The sequence below is a fragment of the Phascolarctos cinereus genome, unplaced genomic scaffold, assembly GCF_003287225.1.
Source record: "Phascolarctos cinereus isolate Bilbo 61053 unplaced genomic scaffold, phaCin_HiC Scaffold_3;HRSCAF=262, whole genome shotgun sequence".
Classification (NCBI taxonomy): domain Eukaryota; kingdom Metazoa; phylum Chordata; class Mammalia; order Diprotodontia; family Phascolarctidae; genus Phascolarctos; species Phascolarctos cinereus.
In genome coordinates this window covers 244,423,231-244,443,035 of record NW_027555736.1, presented here as the reverse complement: position 1 = coordinate 244,443,035, position 19,805 = coordinate 244,423,231, and the positions used below count along the sequence as shown (strand labels likewise).

Sequence of the window (19,805 nt, the reverse complement as noted above, 5' to 3'; positions counted from 1 at the left end):
GTCATGGTAGTTTTGCATAAAAGATTAGGGCCATATGGAGAAGTCAGGCAACTCACCAATAAATGGCATGTTTTGTATTCACATTCACCAAGTTACTGAGACTTGAAGGTTACCTCACAGTTTGTGATAATAGTTGAATAAAATGAGATAAAAATGATTAGGCAAGCTAAGACTACAACTAAAATAAAGTCACTTATACTAGCTTTGAATTCTGAGAACAACCTCTGCTTTCTCATATCATCTTGCCAGCCTTTCTTTTCTAAGTGACCTTTACTACATCAACAATTCATAACATTTTTAAATAAAAAAGCAATAGTGGTGAACAATTATCTTATATTCACGAATGAAATTTCTCCTGGAAACCCTCATTCAATTCACATAGAACATCTGGAATTTAAGAATACTCAACCATTCAAGCAAAGTATTTCTTGATTACAGCTGATTAACAAGGACCAGTCAAATCCGGACAACACACATAACTTTAGAGGCTATCTGAGCTTAGCAATGTTTATGCTGGCTGTGACTCACACAAAGGTTAAAGGGACATTTTAAATCGCACACATTTACTTTTCTTGGCTTAAATGGAAACAATACAAACTAGAATGGTTTATCATTCTGATACCTCTTTGCCAGGTTATGGTTTCTGGATCAATATCCAATCTCACAAATCTATTTATTTCTTCATCTGTTAAGGTGGCAGGGTCATCTTTCTCAATTCCTAGTCTCTGGAAATGTGCGAAGAAAAAACGTATGTGAAATCTTTTATTTCTTTGGAAAATAAATACTTTCCAAGCAAAGTTAAGAGATGAAAGCAGAATTTCTAAGTCAGAAAAGTCAGTGGAATGATGATGAACCCTAGGAGACCAGTTTTGTTTATTAGACTGGGTCTCAACATCAACTGGGAAACACAAACTATTTTTGAAACAAATTTTACTCTTGGTTAAACTCCATAAACCTACTTCAGATTACTGATCATTACGTATTTGCATCTACTCCTTTAGAAAACATTCAGTAAACAAAATCTAGAAAGCACAGCTCCACTTCCCTCCCCAACCTGCACATACACACATGCACACACACTAACCTCACTCACCCAAAGCCTCCAAACACCAACATACTGACAGTATGAGCAATTTGCCAAGTTTTTTTTTAATGGGGCAGGGATCATTACAACAAACTGACTTCATTCAACTATTGCGCAACCTATTGGGTCCTTCTCATACCTATGAGGGCCTAAGAGGCATCCCTGTTTGTTTCGAAAAACAAAGAATCTGTTCTCCTTTGCTCCAATCTTGTGGCAAGACTAGACAAGAACTAAACTTTCTTAGTCAAAACTACACTCCATGATTTTTAGCCCACAATATCTAAAAAGGAATTTCACCTATCTTTAGTCTCTCACATGGGAATCACGTGAATTTTGTTGCTGACATACTAATATCCATATCAAGTCCCTTAATTGGGAGGGGACATTCATTCAAAGACCCTGGTATGGCTCTAATGTTTACTATTTGCAGTCTTGGACAGAAGACTTACTGTCCCTGGTACTCAGGCTCCTCATCCCTAAAATGAGTCTGGACTTTATGGCCTTTGGTGTTTCTTTCAGCTCTAGCCAGACCTATGACCCTGTGACCACAGATGACAGATATGCTAACAGCTGTCAAAAAGCATGCAAATGATTGAGTGGGAGGTATCAGGGGTTGCCTCCTGCTTTTATACTGGAAAAAATCTGGGTCTAGGGCTCAGGAGACCTAAGTGCAGGCCCTGACTACAATTTGATGCACAGTTTTAGGTACTGCACTTCATTCTTTTGTGCCTCAATTTCTACTTTTATAAAACTGAGACAGTACCCACTGCAATAGATGGTTGTAAAGCACGCAAAATAAAAGATGTGACAACACTGAAAAAAGCAAAAGTGCTATAAGTGTAAAAGCATTATTACCCTTAGCATATAAAATCTCCTTTTGGCTAGATTGTACAGAGATCATCTAGGTTTCATCTGAGATCTGGCTGCTTGAAATTTGTGGCTGAAATCATTAACAGTCTATACCAGTCCCTGTTACAGCATCATTTAAGTAAAATGAGATCTTTAGAACCCCAGTTGTAGATGCGACATGACTGACTCAACAACAGGCCATTAGAAGCTTCACTTCCTTTTCCTACCCCAATATGATTCCTTCAAATTACAAAACAAAATGGAAATTTACCTTCAGCCTACGGACTTGAATATCTGAGAACTTCCTCACTCCATTGACTGAAGGCACCAAACGATTAAAGAGAGCCTCAAAGAAAAGAAGAAATAGGACTTTTAAAGGCAAAAGCATCATCTTACGCATATTATCATCACTACCAAGAGCCGTATAAACAATACTTCAAATTCAGGTGATCTTTAGTTTTGTTTTCTAAATATTCTACCATACCTTGTCTGTCTGTGTCAGTTCGTGGAATATGCGGGCATCGATAGCAGCAGCAACCAAATTATTAGCTGCAGTAATGGCATGGATGTCACCAGTGAGATGGAGGTTGAACTAAAAAAAAATATTTTTCTTCACATCAGTTTTCCAACTTCTCATTATTTCTATAATATGCAGTCTGTGGCAACTGCACCAACTACTATGCTAAAGCCAGCAGAATAGTGACAGATCATAGTTATTGGGAAAATACTCCATACAACTTGCAAAAATGAAAAAAAATTACCAATAACCTACCCATATAAAGAACCCCTCCCAAATATGGTCAATGTGACATTTCCTAAATAACATGGTCCAGAACCCAGAAAAGACATATGCTGTTAGGGTAAGCTACAGGACCATTTAAAAAATTCAACTGTATTTGTCTTTCATGCCCCATAGGTGAGTAAAGTTCTGTTTACTATGTAGTTTATTTCACTATGTAGTTATATTTCAGCACAACTCATGTGTATTTATGAACTAGCTTATTCTTTGCTTGAGTCACAACATTTTAAAATTCTCTGAGTGTTGATATCTTCTTATATTTTATAAATATACATAAAGGTCTCCTTCCCAATCTCATGATCCAGTTCATTCACTGGCTTAGAAACTTTTAAAAATTAATGTTTAGGCAAAAGACATCCTTAACCCCTAAAGGCCAGGCATATGAATGAATCCAACAAGTTGACAAATTAAGAAGTGTTTCCTTTCAAGAAGTTTTGCTAAGTAGCAAATTGCTCACATACTAACAGAAAGCGATTACCTGCCAAATAAAAAAGCTTCAGTTTTAGAAAATCAAGAAAAATGAAAATTACCTCTTCCATTGGAACAACCTGAGAATAGCCCCCTCCTGCAGCTCCACCTAGAAATCAGGTCAAAAATAAGCTTATCTAATCAGCAGCTATACTGAAATTTCTCTCAAAAAAATCAGAAGAACCTTCTTATCATCAATTAAGACAACTGACTATATATTTTTTGCAATGATTTGGACAAATCTGTTCATGATTATATCTGCTTTCCATTTATGAATATTAAAATAAAGCCCTTTATCTTCATAAAAAGTAAAAATAACATTGGCATTGGAAATATGTTCCCCAATAGCACCAATTTGGAGAAAAACTAAATAAGCCCTAATCAAAAAATCAAGCATTCAATTAAGAGTTCCTTAATTATTTTGGTCATCAGTTTCCTCAACTGTAAAATTAGTATCTTAGAGTAGATGTTCTCCAAGTTCCCTTTTAGTGTTAATATTCTCCAATTAAACAATTCCACAAGAAAATGTACCAATGTTTTTTCCCCTTAAAGAGGAATTGGTATGAAATAAAGAAAGCAGAACTTACAAAAGGAAAATTCATTCAAAAATACATGGGCAAATGGACAGAGACAATGAAAGAAGATCCCTTCCACCGGGAAGGAATAATCAAGCTGTCAGGGGTAACTGCTTGCTGAAGAAATTTTTAAGCTCCTAATTCATTTAAAAACATAAAGGAGGCAAGGAATTATATAAAAGATTTGGAAAGTCATTCATTCAAAGTGGTTAAAATTTTAAAAACAGTAGTATCACAAATGCCATAACGATGTTGGAAAGGGATACAGAAACATAGAGAAAACATCTCTCTAAATATGCTGACATTGGTTAGAAAGCTCTTTCATGAAATGTTACTACTACTATATTTTTGCTTAGATCCAAAGGTCTCTCAATTGTAACCATGGATCAATAAGAAAGGTAAACTATTGTGATATACCAAAGATTTGGCCTAAGAAGGGATATCTGAGCTAGGGCAATCATTAATCACTGAAAAGATGATAAATGGGTCTGAGAAATCAAAGAGGAAGGTGCAAGGCTTAGAAAGACGAGACCAAATTTTTCTAGTTATATTAGCTGATGCTTTTAAGGAAAGGTTAAGATGAGGTAAAGGCAGAATTGTAAGGTAAATAAACTAATAAAAAATGTTTAAGAGATGAAGCTAAGAAGAGCATTGAGTAGTGTTAATGAGAATTGCTACATTAAACAGACTGTCACATAAGCAAGGATGAAATTATATTAGTAACCAACAAGAGTTGTATTAGAAGCCAATTAAAAGCTGAAAGTAAAAGGTTTCTGCTCTTATAATTATAATTAGAAGTATATGGCAATTATGTTGAGAGAGGTTTTTAAGAAAAGGGTACAAAGCCTGCTTAGAGCTCATTTTCATTCATTAGAGATAAGTAACAACCAAGACAGAAGGATGTAGTGGAAAGATAAATGGACTTGGGAGTTGGGGACCACAGTTCAAATGATTGTTCTGATACTTTTAACTATCTGACCATGGACAAATGACTGAATTTCAGTTTCCTTATCTATAAAATGGAGAAAATAACACCCCCCCATCTCACAAAAGTGCAATGAGGAAAGTATTTTTTAACACTTCAGAAGCACTACATTAATGATCTATATAGGTACATAAAAGGCGTGTCATTTGTCTTTGAGCACTAAGTTATTACCTCCTACAAACAGAATTCCAGAGGATCCTCTTGTAGTGCTGACTGCAAGAGCAATCAAGGAACAGGACTAACGCTGTTCCAGATCTGACAAGAACCCTTGCCCAGACTAATAATAACCAACTACACTGGGATTCCTCTAACCATCAGAAGATACCTGGCCCAGCCAGAATCTAAGGGCTCTACTTTAGGGAACAAAGATCCAATCAAATGAAACGAGAAGGTTCTCACTGACCACAGGATCAAAGACCAACGGATACCTTTTATTCCAAAGGTGGGGCCCTGAGATGGCTGTCGAACACAAGCAAAAACATTCTGGTGAAGATGCGCTCCCAGAGCTTGAACCAGCCCTACTGTGGTTGTACTCTTTCCTTCTCCCAGAGGTGTAGGGGTTATTCTTTAACACAGAAATGAAGAAAAAAAACAAGGAAGAGAAAAAACAACAACAACAACAACCACAAAACCCCAAGTTATTGACAGTACTTGGATTTCACTGAATCTTTTACTCAAACCTTAATAATTGTTTTGGTACAAGAGAAGTGGAAGGTGTACAGAATAAAAGGTTACTCACTGACACAGAGACCCCACCTCACACCACAAGTTCTACCCCACTCTCATCATGATATAATTCTACCATTAAAAAAAAAATCTGAGAAAGAAATGCCTAAAATGGCATCATTTCCATTTTCCATTTAGGGATCTGACACAGTTCCTAAAACTATGAAACTAAATCAACATCCTGCTTTGCTTCCACCCTTCACTAAGCAGCCACTATACTATTTGGAGAGAAGAGAGACTATAGTCATTGGTCTGTCTGCTAGTCCAGGAAACCGGCTGAGCCTCAAATTAGATGAAGATCACCGTTTTTCCATTTAACCTATAGTTCCTCTTACTAAAGTAGAATGGAAAAAGCACTGAACTGAAGTTGAGAGACCTTCATTCTAGTCCCAACCCCACAAATCACTTCATCTCCTTAGAGATAGTTCCCCGTCTATAAAATGAGGGCAGTTGAATTAACCTGTAAAATAAATTATCTCTTCCTCCATGTCATACAGGCTAGGAAAATCTGTATGCACTAGAAATGGTAGCAAGAGCTAGTCTTATAAGCTCTAAAATCCTGACTCTCACTAGAAACTGTACAGGTACTCTGACACAGTGATGCTATAACACGTAGAAACATACCTTAAAGAGATCAGAAATGGAGGAAAAGATTGTGTGTACAAAAAATATTTAGAGCATCAATGTGAAAACAAAGCCAGGACCTATCAACTGGGAGCTGTACAAATTCTCATGTATGAATGTAACAGAATATTATTGAGTTGTAAAACATGACAAGAGGGGCGGATTAAGAGAAATCTGGGAAGATTTGTATGAACTAATGTTGAGTGCAGTGAACAAAACCAGAACAATTTTGACAATGACTATGACAATATAAAGGACAACAGCTTTGAAAATTTTAAGGACTCTGAACAACATAAAAACCAATAATGACTCCAGGAGACTGATTATCAAACATGCTTCTTAACTTCTGGCAGAGAAGTAACGGATTACAGGTGTAGAATGAAGCTTATATTTTCAGACATGACTGACATACGAATTTCTTTCGCTCGTAGTATTTCCTTACAATGGAAAGGCTTTCATTTGGGAGTGGTAGGGGAGATGTAGGGAAGAGCAGATAAAAATAGGAATGCTATTAAAACAAAACAAAAATAAAGGAGTCAATGAAATGTTCATATATGTTGGTATTTATCAAGTTCATAATAAAAAAAGGGGAAAAAAATTTATGGTTTGATTTTGGGTTATCAATCAACTTTGTAACACGTATCAGAAAAACGTACCCCGTTACAACCACATATTTTCCATCAGGCTGGTGTTTCAGGCGTTCTAAGGTAGACAGCAGAACCTTGGCTTTTGTCTGACCATACATTTCCACTTCTTCAGAGAGCAAGCCAATTTCTTTAGCCAGGTAACCAATGGGCTTTGGTGTGCAAGAACGCGATATTTCAATGTCACTTTAAAGAAATGTGGAGGAAATTTTATGTGGTGCTTCATTCAGTCAATTTAATAATAGACTTCCCCTCAGAGTAAGTTACTTCTAGAAATACCATACACGTATACTAATCACATAATTCAGGATAGGTGGTTCTAATGTCAGCAGTAAAATTACCTTGGAACAGGGGTCTTGAGGCTAAGATGGTTATACTGGATGTTCCATTTTCCTGGTATACATTTCTCTAGGAAATGCTTTGCACTTTCTACTGTGCTCTGAATAAAAACATACACACATACACAAAAGATTAATATAACTTTACAAAAGGAAGTAATTATCTGATTTTCATAAGTGATGATGCTCCCTTTTTTGGTGTACCTTTCAGAAAGTATACATATATTTAAAATTATGAACTAGAAAATCAACAACGTGCACATTTCGATATACAAAAGACAAAAAAGGTGACTGTATGAGAAACCATTCATCTAGTACATAAAGTTCATAATTTAAAATATATACTAAATTTAAATTAGTTTTAACTTACATCACACCCTCACACTGTACGTTCCCTTCTAAACTTCCTCCTATTCTGTTGCGAATTAGAAATTTCAAAAAATATTCCCTTTCAAATGATCAACAACTTTCTCCTACCTTTCCCTAAACTCATCTGTTGAATGTGAGATAACGTAATTTTGTGGCAGCAGTCAGACTTTTCTTTAAAGTTTGCCCATATTGCTATTTTAGTTGATAACACAAACCCTACAAAGCAAGGTCCGACAGAACTAAGTTAAAGATATCAATGGAACAAAATGGCACAATCTGTTAAACTGGCAAGGGATGCTGTCTTCCAGTATACCATGCTATAGTCATACGTGGGATGGAAATACCAAATTAAAGGCAAATGACACTCAGAAAATTTGAAAGACATCTTGGAGTAATAATAACAATAATAATAACAATGATGATGATGATGATGATGATAGCTGACACAGAGTATTTTAATGTTTACAAGTATTTTTTACATCTATTATCACAAAACAAGTAGGCCTCCAGAGGCAAATGCTTGAAGTACAAAGGTATAAACTGAACAAGATGGGGAGGCATGGATGGGCAGTGATATACCTTGTCAGAAGGAATATCCACAAGAAAGTAGATTGTAGATCTATTGTAATAATGAAACAAAATTATCTCATTTTGTCCCTCACAAAAACACTGAAAGCTAAGTGTTATAGGTAATAATCCCCATTATACAGTTAAGGAAATTGAGGCTCACAGAGGTTAAGTACCTTGATCATAGTCACACAGCTATTAACTGTTAAGAGGTAGGATTTGAAATGATGCCACCTGACTCCTGGAACACTGTTCTCTTCACTACACTATGCTGCTCAGTTTAAAGGTATTCAAATTGTTGCATGGTAAACATCTTTTATCATTATTTTACTCTTACTAGCTATTGTCTACTCCCGTATATTCTTTAAGCCATTACGCTTAAAACCACACTAAGACTTTTTGGGACAACCTATATCTGTGAAAAAGTAAGAACAAGTAGCTTAACAGCATGTTAAGTAAATGTTATGAGATCTGAGTTATAATACTAATTCTGTCATTCACTGGGTCCTAGGGTAAGTCATTCCTTCCCTCAGGTTCCTCATCTGTAATATACCTGCCCATAGAAAGGCAGAACTAGGCAATTTCTATGAAGTTATCATGTCTCCTTAAAAAAAAATGCAACCAGGTATAATGGAAAGAACACTGAACTTAAGAGTCAGAGGTGGCCTAAATCTGAATTTTTTTTTCCAGTACTTAGTAGTTACATGATCCTGGCTAAGTACGTAACCTCTCAGAGCCTCAGTTTCTTTTTTTTTTTAATATATTTTTTTTCTTTTTAGGCAGTTGGGGTCAAGTGACTTGCCCAGGGTCACACAACTACTAAGGGTCAAGTGTTTGGTCCACAGCTGGATTTGAACTCAGGTCCTCTGTCTGACTTCAGGGCGGTGCTCTATCCACTGCGCCACCTAGCTATCCCTGAGCCTCAGTTTCTTCAACTGCATAAAGGGGTTAATATACCCACATGTCTGCCTCACAGGGTTGTCATAATTAGATGATATGTATGCAAACTGCACTGTAAGTGTTAAAGCACAATATAAATGCCAGCTATTGTTACTGCTGCAGTCATGGCTTTAGCTGATAGAGCTGGCAAGTCAGGAAGCCTTGAATTCAAGTCCCACTTTTGGATACAGACTTGTAACATGACTATGGCCTAGCTACAACTTCTCAACTGCTCTCCAGGCAGCAATCTAAGACGGAAAAGCTGAAAAATTTCATCAGTAGAGGGACTTATTTTCCTGGGAGTTCCCTATTTGAAAGCAATAACAAGTCTGGTTAAAAAGACCAAAATACCTTATCTATCCCCGGTAGGGGATAAAAAAAGAGGCACAAGTTGTATACCATAATGGAGCCCCACTTCTACCCCCAAAATCATTTGTTCATACCTAATTTTAGGAGACAGAGAGTATTTATAAAAACACTCCCTCACTCTCCTCTCCCACCTAGCTTGATTCAATGGCGGACAGACCCAAGATTCTTGGAATTATATTATTTTAGAATTGGAAGGGATCTTAGAGGACATCTAGTCATGTTTCTTCACTTTATAGATTAGGAAAGAGATGCTCAGCTTAAATGATTTTCCCAAGGCAAAAAGTGAGTTAGTAGAAGAACCAAGAACCCAAATCTCTGGACTCTATACGTAGTGTTCTTTCTATTACCTTACAATAAAGAATTATTCACTTTGTGCTTCATTTTCAACAAGTTTTCATTCCAGCCTAGCTTCAATACTGCCAGCCAGCAGACTCTTGGGCTGCCTCCCTCCATTCATGGATGGTATGTGTTGAGAAAGTAAGCAATCAACACTTCAAAATCAAATATAAATAATTTTAGAGATCATCTGTGCCATTGCTCTACTCCTTTAGAACAGATAATTAGCTCTATGTTTATGTATCTTAATCTCCACATAAATTTCTCTGCCAGGCTCATATAGTTATTTATCTTTTTGGGTCTATTCTCAAAACATTTCTGAAACCGAAGGATATATGACAAACAACTATTGTCTGTTGTACTGATTGTTATTACATAAAATGCTTAATTTTTTTTTTTACAAATGGAAGTACCTGCATTAACATTGCCACAGTCATGGGTCCAACTCCACCAGGAACTGGGGTGATGTAGGAAGCCTTCTCTTTTGCTTCATCATAAGCCACGTCCCCCACAATTCTTTTTCCATTAGGTTTTCTATTATCTACAAAATAATTTTTAAAAACAGAAAAATCCTTACAGATAAGGGAAATACCCAGACCAAATTCTCATGAATTTTCAGCTCTTCATCCAATGTTTTTATAGCTGTGTTTCCTGTAGTATCTAGTAGAGTGACAGTTATTTGAGAGTTTGTACTAAGATCTTGGGTCCTACCAGGTATAATTCCCTTTTCCTCTTGAAAGAATAAGACAGGGAGACAGAGCCAAGATGGCAGAGTAAAGGTAGGGACTCACCTGAGCTTTCCCCTAAACCCCTTCAAATACCTTTAAAAATGACTCTAAACAAACTCTATAGCAGCAGAACGCACAAAAAGACAGAGTGAAAGCACATTTCCAGCCCATGACAACTTGGAAGGTTGGCAGGAAAGATCTGTTGCACCAGGGTGAGAGAGGAGTGCAGTCCAGCACAGGCCAGGCCCCAGCAAACACGGAGCAGCCTCGGGGCGACTGAATCACTGGCAGCAGTGGTGGTTTTCAGATCTCTCTGCCCATAGATACTAAAGACAAGTTAGTCCAACACAGGTGTGCCATCATAGCCCCGGCCACAGCAAACCAGGAGCAGGCCTTGGAAACCACTGAATCAGCAGCAGCTGTTTCTGCAGCTCTCAGCCCACAGACGGTAAGGGAGTAGAACAACTAATCAGAACAAGATTACAGAGGGTCTCTTTGCTAGCACTGAGGGAGGACTCTGTTGGTCTGCACGTACTTGGATCCAGGTCCCAGTACTGGGTGGCAGTCTCAGAATGAGGAGGAGCGTCAGCACACCAGAGCTTGTAGCAGCAGTGTGTGTGTGGGGGGGGGAGAGAAGAGCCCTCACAGTTCCAGGGCAGAAAAGAGTGCTTATGGTCACTCACAGACCACAAGACCACTGGCAGAGGCCCAAAGAGTAGTAAATACGTCTCCTTAGATCATGCCACCTTGGAAGAACTGAAAATTTACAGGTCCCTAGAAGGATCTCTAAAAACAGTTGCACAAAACCCTTGAATCAGTACACCGTCCACACTGGAAGCAGAGCCCTATTTTGACAGAATTAAAAAGTCAACTAATTAGTTGGGAAAATAAACCCCCTCAGACTATAGAATCTTAGTTTGGTTACAAGGAAAATCAAAACATACAATCAGAAGACAACAAAATCAAAGCTCCTGCATCCAAAGCCTCCAAGAAAAATAGGAATTAGTCTCAGGCCATGGAAGGGATCAAAAAGGATTCTGAAAACAAGTAAGAGAGGTAGAGGAAAAACTGGAAAGAAAAATGAGAATGATGCAAGAAAATCATGAAAAACAAGTCAACAGCTTGGTAAAGGAGACACAAAAAAAAATACTGAAGAAAATAACACCTTACATAACAGATGAGGCCAAATGGTAAAAGAGGTCCAAAAGGCCAATAAGGAGAAGAATGCCTCAAAACCCAGAATTGGCCAAATGGAAAAGGCAGTCCAAAAGCTCACTGAAGAAAATAATTCCTTAGAAATCAGAATGGAGCAATTGGATTTTGTGAGAAATCAAGAAACAATAAAACAACCAAAAGAATGAAAAAAATAGAAGACAATGTGGAATATCTCACTGGAAAAACAACTGACCTGGAAAATAGATCCAAGAGAGACAATTTTAAAATTATTGTATTACCTAAAAGCAATGATCAAAAAAAAAAGAGCCTAGACATCATCTTTCAAGAAATTATCAAGGAAAACTGCCCTGATATTCTAAGAACCAGAGGGTAAAATAGAAATTGAAAGAATCCACTGATCACCTCCTGAAAGAGATCCCAAAATGAAAACTGCCAGGAATATCATAGCCAAATTCCAGAGTTCCCAGATCAAGGAGAAGATATTACAAACAGCCAGAAAGAAACATTTCAAGTATCATGGAGCCACATTCAGGATAACACAAGATTTAGCAGCTTCTTCATCAAAGGACTGGAGGGCTTGGAATATATTTCAGAGGGCAAAGGAGCTAGGATTACAACCAAGAATCACCTACACAGTAAAACTAAATATAATCCTTCGGGGAAAAAAATGGATATTCAATGAGATAGAAAACTTTCAAGCATTCTTGAAAAGACCAGAGCTGAATAGAAAATTTGACCTTCAAATACAAGACTCAAGAGAAACATAGAAAGGTAAACAGGAAAGGGCAATCATAAGGGAACTAATAAGGTTAAACTGTTTACATTCCTACATGGGAAGATAATATTTGTAACTCATAAGACTTTTCTCATTATTAGGTAGTTAGGAGTATATATATATATATATATATATATAGAGAGAGAGAGAGAGAGAGAGAGAGAGAGAGAGAGAGAGACAGAGGTCACATGTATGAGCTGACCATGAAGGGATAATCTCTAAATAAAATCAAGAGGTGAGAGAGGAATGTACTGGGAGAAAGAAAAAAAGAGGTAGAATAGGGGTAAATTAACTCACATAAAAGAGGCAATAAAAAGCTTTTACAGTGGAGGGGAAGAGGGGAGAGGTGAGGCAAAGTGAGTAAATCTTACTCTCATCAGAAGTAGCTCAAAGAGGGAATAGCATACATATGAAGTTGGCTCTAGAAATCTATCTTACCCTACAGGAAAGCAAGAGGCGAAAGGGATAAGGGAGTAGGGGTGGGAGTTTGTGGGGGAGAAGCAAAACACTTTTGAAGAGGGACAGTGAAAGGAGAGAGAGAATAGAATAAAGGTAGGAAGTGGAACAGGATGGAAGAAAACACAGTTAGCAATAGTAACTGTGAAAAATTTTTTGAAGCAAGTTTCTTTGGTAAAGGCCTCATTTCTCAAACACATAAAGAACTGAACCAAATTTATAAAAATAAGAGCCATTCCCCAACTGATAAACGATCAAAAGGCATGATTATTTTTTAGATAAAGAAATCAAAGCTATCTGTAGCCATATGAATTGATTGGAGAAATGCAAATTAAAACAATTCTGAGGTACTACCTCCTATCTGTTAGATTGGCTAACAGGATAGAAAGGGTAAATGACAAATGTTGGAAGGATGTAGGAAAAATGAGACATTAACGCACTATTGGTAGAGTTGTGAATTGACTGAACCATTATGCAGAGCAGTTTGGAACTATGCTCAAAGGGCTATAAAACCATGAATACTCTTTGACCTAGCAATACCACTAGTAGGTCTGTATCCCAAAAGATACAGATTTTGTTTTTCAACAAAAAGGAAAAGGACCTATATGTATAAAAATATTTATAGTAGCTCTTTTATGGAGACAAAGAATTAGAAGTTGAGGGGATGTCCATCAATTGGGGAATGGCTGAATAAGCTGTGGAATGTGATTATGATGGAATACTGTTGAACCATATGAAATGATGAGCAGGATGCTCTCAGAAAAACCTAGAAAGACTTGCACGGGCTGATGCCAAGTGAAATGTACTGTGTACAAAGAAACACCAATATTTTAAGATGATCAGCTGTGAATAACTACAATGATCCAAGACAACTCTGATGGACTTATGATGAAAAATGCTATTTATCCCCAGAGAAAGAATTGGTAGTACCTGAATACAGACTGAACTTTTGCATTCTCAATGAAGGGGGGCGGGGAGAGAAGAAGGGAGAGAATTTGGAACTCAAAGTTTTAAAAATAAATATTAAAAATTGTTTTTACATGTAACTGTGGGAAAAAAAAATCTGCTATGACCATGGTAAGCTACAGCTATTTTCAATTTCAAAAAGAATAAGATAAATGGCAGTTGCTAAATTATTAAAATAAACAAACACAAAAAGATGGAAAAACAATAAAATGCTTAGGCTTTGATAGACTAACAGGAAAATCCTTTTGCCTGATACCAGGCACTGAAGAAAACCAAAGCTGTTCTTTATTCTTTATGCCAATTAACAGTTCCATAATGAACCCTTCTTAAAATGTTAATTTACTACGGCCCACAAAGAGAGTTTTTAGGTGCACAAAGCCTGAACCCTGTCACAGCTGCCAGATCCCGTTTCTACAGCAACTGTCAGCATTCTCTTAAGCTTCCCTGCGTGAGTTGAAGAACAATCCAACATCCAATTCCAAAGATGAGCAGCTCCATAAATGTACGCAAAAGGCAAAGAATGTAATTACACTTCCCTCAAAAGGATGCCAAGAACAACTACAAATCTTATCAGCAAAGAATAGTTATTTGGAAGAACAAAAGCAAAGGATACACCATACACTCCCTCACACAAAGCACCTCCCACACTCAGTTTCACTGCTTCTCCTAGGAAAGGGGAAGGAGGTCTAGACTTTGCAGCTCCAAGGTTCAGAGCCAGAATCTGGAATTCCACGTGAGCAGGGCCTTCCAACATCTGCATGTAATCTTGTTCCAGTCACCACTTTTCTCTGCTTTCATTTCTCCAGGGATGAAGAAGGCTATATCGGTAAGAGCACTGAAGTAGGAGCCATGTCTCTTGACATGGCTAATCCATGCTCAGCCTTTATATCCTCTTCCTCTGCAATGCTGGGAAATGCCACCTCCCCTACCAAACTCACAGAAGTGTTTCTACAACTAAATAAGCTAATGTAATGGCAAGTGCTCTGAAAAGGATAAGACACATGCAAATATAAGGGATGCTGCTGTTGCTGCTTCTCTACCTTCAGAACAGCCAGAACTTCCTGTGAAAGCTTTAGATTTTGAGAAGTTTTGTTTGTCTGTTTGTTTTTGTGAAGATGTGGAAGCTTTCACAAAATTTCAGCCTCTAAAATTTGAAGAGGTCCTTAGAGGCCCTTTAATCCAACCTCTACAAGATGAAAAATCCCTTTTAGAGCTTACAGCAAAAAGTCCTCCAGCTTCTGCTAAAACACCTCTAGCCAATGAGGGGAAACTCACCACTTCCCGGCAAGGAGACCAGTGCCCATTCTACTTTGAGATAGTTCAAGTTGTCAGGAAGTATTTTTCTACATGGAACTGAAACTTACCTTCCTGAAACTTCTACCTCTGACTCCTAGTTTGGCTTGTTACAGACAAACACAGGAAGTCTAATACCTCTTCCACATGACAGCCCTGCAAATACTTGGAAATTGCTACCATATCCCCTTTAAGTCTTCTCTTCCACAGGATACACATTCCTGCTTCCATCAGATGATTCTTATATGGCATAGTCTCCATTCTTTTCACTAACCCAACCTCTCTCTTCTACTTTCAATTGGCACAGGCCCCTTGGGTTTTTGGTAGGACAATGTTACTTTATCCCTTGAATGTACTACAAAAGTAATAATTAAAGTAAAAGTAACTATCAAATTAATATTAATTTAGTTAAATGAATTGATAAATTAATGTCAAAAGTAATAATTAAAATAAGAACCAAGACATGAGCACCACTTTGTAGGGGACAAGGATCTATCCAAAAGGAACATCTGGAAAGTTTAGCCTTTGGATTCCTTCCCTCTACTACTGTTCTGTCATGTTTTTTATTCTTTATCATGGAACATGAGAACCAGTTTTGTAGACAATTATGTGCTTATATGTTCTGACCTAACAATAACAATTCACAGAATAACAACAGTAAGAAAGTGCTATTTTTGTTTCATTCATATTTACTCTAAGAAAGGGCAGACTGTAGGGAAGACAGGTAAAAGCTTCAAGTTCAAATAAACATTCTATGATAATCTACAATAACCAGCCATCATCTATTAACTTTCTTATTCCATCTCTCTGCATCTCATCTCACAAAGGATAAAGGTGAAGAATGGCAAAGGCTGAAATCTTGTTATAATAGAGGACATGTGATCTTAAAGAGAAGAAACTCCGATATCATCAGAAAGCAGTGAAAGTGATGAGTTGTAGGAGAGCAATTTCTTTATAATCCATTAGGTAATTGCACTGCAGGAAAAACGAGCTATCAATTATGAGTTACTGCTTTAAAAGCATGGTGAGAGAGTGGGAGGGAGATTAAATATGGTGAAAATTTGACAGTGACTAATTTTCTTAGCAATTTAATAACTATACCTCATATTTAAGACTAGAAGGGGAAAAGAAAGATTCTCTCTCACTTTAAGACTTGAAACAAAGCCTAGATGCTACACTGTATATTTACTCAATAAGACTAGATTTCATCAATGTCATCTAAAAATCGCATCTTTACTCCCTCCCACTCTCCATCACATAAGGTCCATAAATGGCACAAATTCTAGAATAGTTCACTTTTCAACATTTCATTCACCATGTGCGTTCTTGGCTTATTTCCAATGAGTCAAAGGATCTTCTTTTACCCTTCCCAACTTCCAAAAATAACAAGTGGCGCACCAACCTGGAACATAGTTGATTCCACAGTCTATTACTATAGCTCCAGGTTTAATCCATTCTCCTCTCACCATTTCAGGCTGTCCAGCTGCAACCACAAGAATATCAGCTTTATTCACCTGTCAAAAAAAGAGGGGAAAAAACAAAAACAAGCATAGCAGTAAATAGAAATTGATACTAGAAACAGTCTAGAAGTGGAAAGGGCATTGGAATGGGAAGATAACATTAGGAGTCTTGTCTTTTCCTCTAAGCTATCTCAGACAAGCCTTATAAGTCACTTAGCTTCTCAGGGTTTCAACTTCATCATCTATAAAATAGGGGATATGACCATGTTCTTTGTAGGGACATTGTGAAAAAAAATTTACTGGGGATATTTGGGGGGAGAGGTTGAGAAGAAAGTCTTACAAATGAGCCAAAGACATTACTAAAAATCCCAAGTGAAGCTATTTCTGAAATTTATCCCCTTCAGTTCTACAAGATACATCTCTGTTCAGAGAAGCATTAGCTTCATCTTATTATGAATACAAAAATCTGGCTGAACATCTTGATTTAGACATTTGCCTATGATCACAAAGACATTAGAATTTATTCCTGTTCTGTGCTAAGGATTTCAGTATAGTCAGAAAACAAACTGCCACTGCCCAAGTGCTACTTTGTGACATCCAATTCCCTGCACCCTTATGACATAGCCTACCTTGGACAGCTAACGCTGATAAACCTTAGGTATACACTATTCCCTGAAGATCTTACCTCCTCAGACAACTGGATAGTCTTTGAATGGCATGTGGTCACTGTGGCATTATTCCACAGAAGCAAGTCATGCATTGGTGCACCAACAATCTTGCTACGTCCAATCACCACAGCATGCCTACCAGCAATTTGTACTCCTGAAAGAAACCCCAGAATCGATCTCAAACACAGAGGCAGGAGGAATTTTTTGTTCATAATGCTACCTATATTTTACTTGGGTCAGAGGGAATAAGTGTACACGTATGGGCTGCTACCATAAGTCAGAAACTTTTCAAGTTTCTTCACCTCCCTTCACTTACCAGGTGGAAATTCTCTGCTTTTAAGTTTGAGTAACAAATTGAGACTTGGACATGTACTCCTTCTTGCTGTGGGTTTTCTGAAAGCAGCTTAAGCAAAATTCATTCACTGAGTCATAGCAGAGTGGGAAGAAAACCCACACACATATATGAAAAAAAACCAACAACTTGACACATAGCTAAACAGCTAAATGGAAGAAGGTACCAGATTAAATTACAAGAAACAAAAGTTATAAGCAACTAAGCGAGGGGTGGGGGGGGGAGAAGTAGAGGAAAGGGGGAAAAGGGTGATATCAAGCAGAGAAAGATTAATGAGTATTAGTTTTATTTTCCTTAATTTCAAGAAAAATGATATACTGAAAGAGTGTTAAGAGTTCTCCTTGCCCACATTTCCCTTGAAGTTGGGGGTCTGGGCAGAGGCTATTGCTGGAAAATGAGAAGGGTCCAGAGATTCAGGGCTGGAAGGGATCTTATATCTAGTCTAACACCTTTATTTTGCACAGGAGGAAACCGAGACCCTGGAGAGCCCAGATCTCCCAACAAACATCCCCCCAAAACTACAAATGTCCGTTATCTGGTGAAATAAGGAGAATCACATATAGAGTCCTGCACCAGGCCTATGGGTATACAGAAACACTGACTAAGTCCTGTAGGAACCTTGAAATGGACCAGCTGGAGCAGGTCAACAGAGCAGTACAAAGCAGACTTGGGCAACTGGAAAGAAATAGTGTAGCCTCCATCTGGGAAGGGGCCACTCCAGCCCACCGGCAGGAGAAGAGCCCTGAACAAAGAACAGCTGGAGGCAACCTTAAAGTCTTCTGGGAGGAGCTCAGTGTGGGAAAAGCTATAGCAGCACCAAAGGCAGGGAGAAAGACCAGGGCCATGTGGCGATAGGGAGTCCTCATAGAAGCTTAGGTAGGAGCGCTGGCAGTATGCCCCTGGACTTGGCAGCAAAGGGAAAGGCAAAGCCTGATACAGGAACCAGCCCAGGAGCCCTGTGGCAAGGAGGTGGATCTAGGCAAAGCCCAATGCTGGGGTAGCACTGGAATCCCTTGGGGGAATGTCCTAATCTTCTTTACCACATATGGAATCAGGAGAGGCCTGCTCATTTCCTTCAGGAGTGCAAGAACAGTGTCTGATCCAAGCAAAGAACATGCCCCTCCCTGCCCCCAACCGAGATCCTGAAACAGTCAATATGAACACACCAAGAAATACAAACATTATGAGGAAATACCTTGGACAGAGACACAAGGTGGGGTGTTAAACCCAAGGAAAAGAGCAATCTTACAATAAATAACACATTAACACCTTAGAAGACATGATGAAAACCTTTCCTAAGAACTGGATACCATGAAAATTAGAAAACATCAAACAGAAAATGATTCAATGAAACAAGAAAAATTAAAACAAAACCATAAAATGAGGGAAAAAACCAAAGAAATCAAAAAAAGAAAAGAAACTGAATATCATAACAACTGACTGGGAAAATAGGTCAAAGAAAATTAAACTAAAATTATCAAACTTTCTGAAAAATCATGACACTATCTCTCCAACAAAAAAGTCTTGCTACCATATATCAAGAAATTATAAATGAAAATTGCCCACAATGCTTAGAACCAGAAAGCAAAGTGGAAAGAGAAAGAATCTACCAATCACCCTCTAAAAGAAACCCCTATGAATGCAACAGCCTAAACCTATAGTTTCCTGGACAAAGAAAAAAAAATTAAGCAGCCAAAAAATAAGAGTTCAAATACCAAGGAGCCACAGTCAAGATCATACAAGATTTGACACCTGCCACTTTGCAGAAGAAGTGAGTTTGGAACAATATTCCAAAACACAAAAGACAAAGACTTACAATCAAGAATAAAATATTTGGCTAAACAAAGTTTAATCCTATGGGTGAAAAATGGACCATCCATGAAATATAATATTTCCAAGAATTTCTGATAGGCCAAACCAGAGTAGATATTTTGAAATAGAAACACAAAAGACACTCTCATACACTGTAGTATTTAGAAAAGGAGTTTCAAAGCATGATTCAGGTATAGGTGACCTGCATTACTCAATCAATGCATTAGGTAACTAACAGCCGACCTATTTCATGTGCAATTTATGTTATGGTTCTCTAACTTCACAGTAAATTAATTTTACACAGGAAATTTAAGTATTAGAGTCCACTTAGCAGACTGAAAACTAACTTGGGAGTAAGGAAGATCTGGGTTCAAGTCCAACCTCAGATATACACTAGCTGTCTGATTCTGGGTAAATCACTTAATCTCTCTGTCTCCTGGAAACCAA

General features: G+C 37.7%; 1 protein-coding gene across 4 annotated transcripts in view; it reads right to left on the bottom strand.

The window, feature by feature from the left end:
* The window catches only part of MTHFD1 (methylenetetrahydrofolate dehydrogenase, cyclohydrolase and formyltetrahydrofolate synthetase 1), a 72,457-nt gene that overhangs the window by 27,399 nt on the left and 25,253 nt on the right, over window positions 1-19,805 (bottom strand). For all 4 annotated transcript variants that reach the window (XM_021004676.2, XM_021004677.2, XM_021004678.2 and 1 more), the window contains 10 exons: window positions 17,212-17,348; window positions 16,469-16,580; window positions 10,086-10,213; window positions 7,096-7,193; window positions 6,767-6,940; window positions 5,189-5,325; window positions 3,263-3,309; window positions 2,418-2,525; window positions 2,205-2,279; window positions 623-725 (listed from right to left, as the gene is read on the bottom strand). In XM_021004676.2, the coding sequence (XP_020860335.1) occupies window positions 623-725; window positions 2,205-2,279; window positions 2,418-2,525; window positions 3,263-3,309; window positions 5,189-5,325; window positions 6,767-6,940; window positions 7,096-7,193; window positions 10,086-10,213; window positions 16,469-16,580; window positions 17,212-17,348 (1,119 nt within the window). The remainder of the gene's footprint in view (window positions 1-622; window positions 726-2,204; window positions 2,280-2,417; window positions 2,526-3,262; window positions 3,310-5,188; window positions 5,326-6,766; window positions 6,941-7,095; window positions 7,194-10,085; window positions 10,214-16,468; window positions 16,581-17,211; window positions 17,349-19,805) is intronic.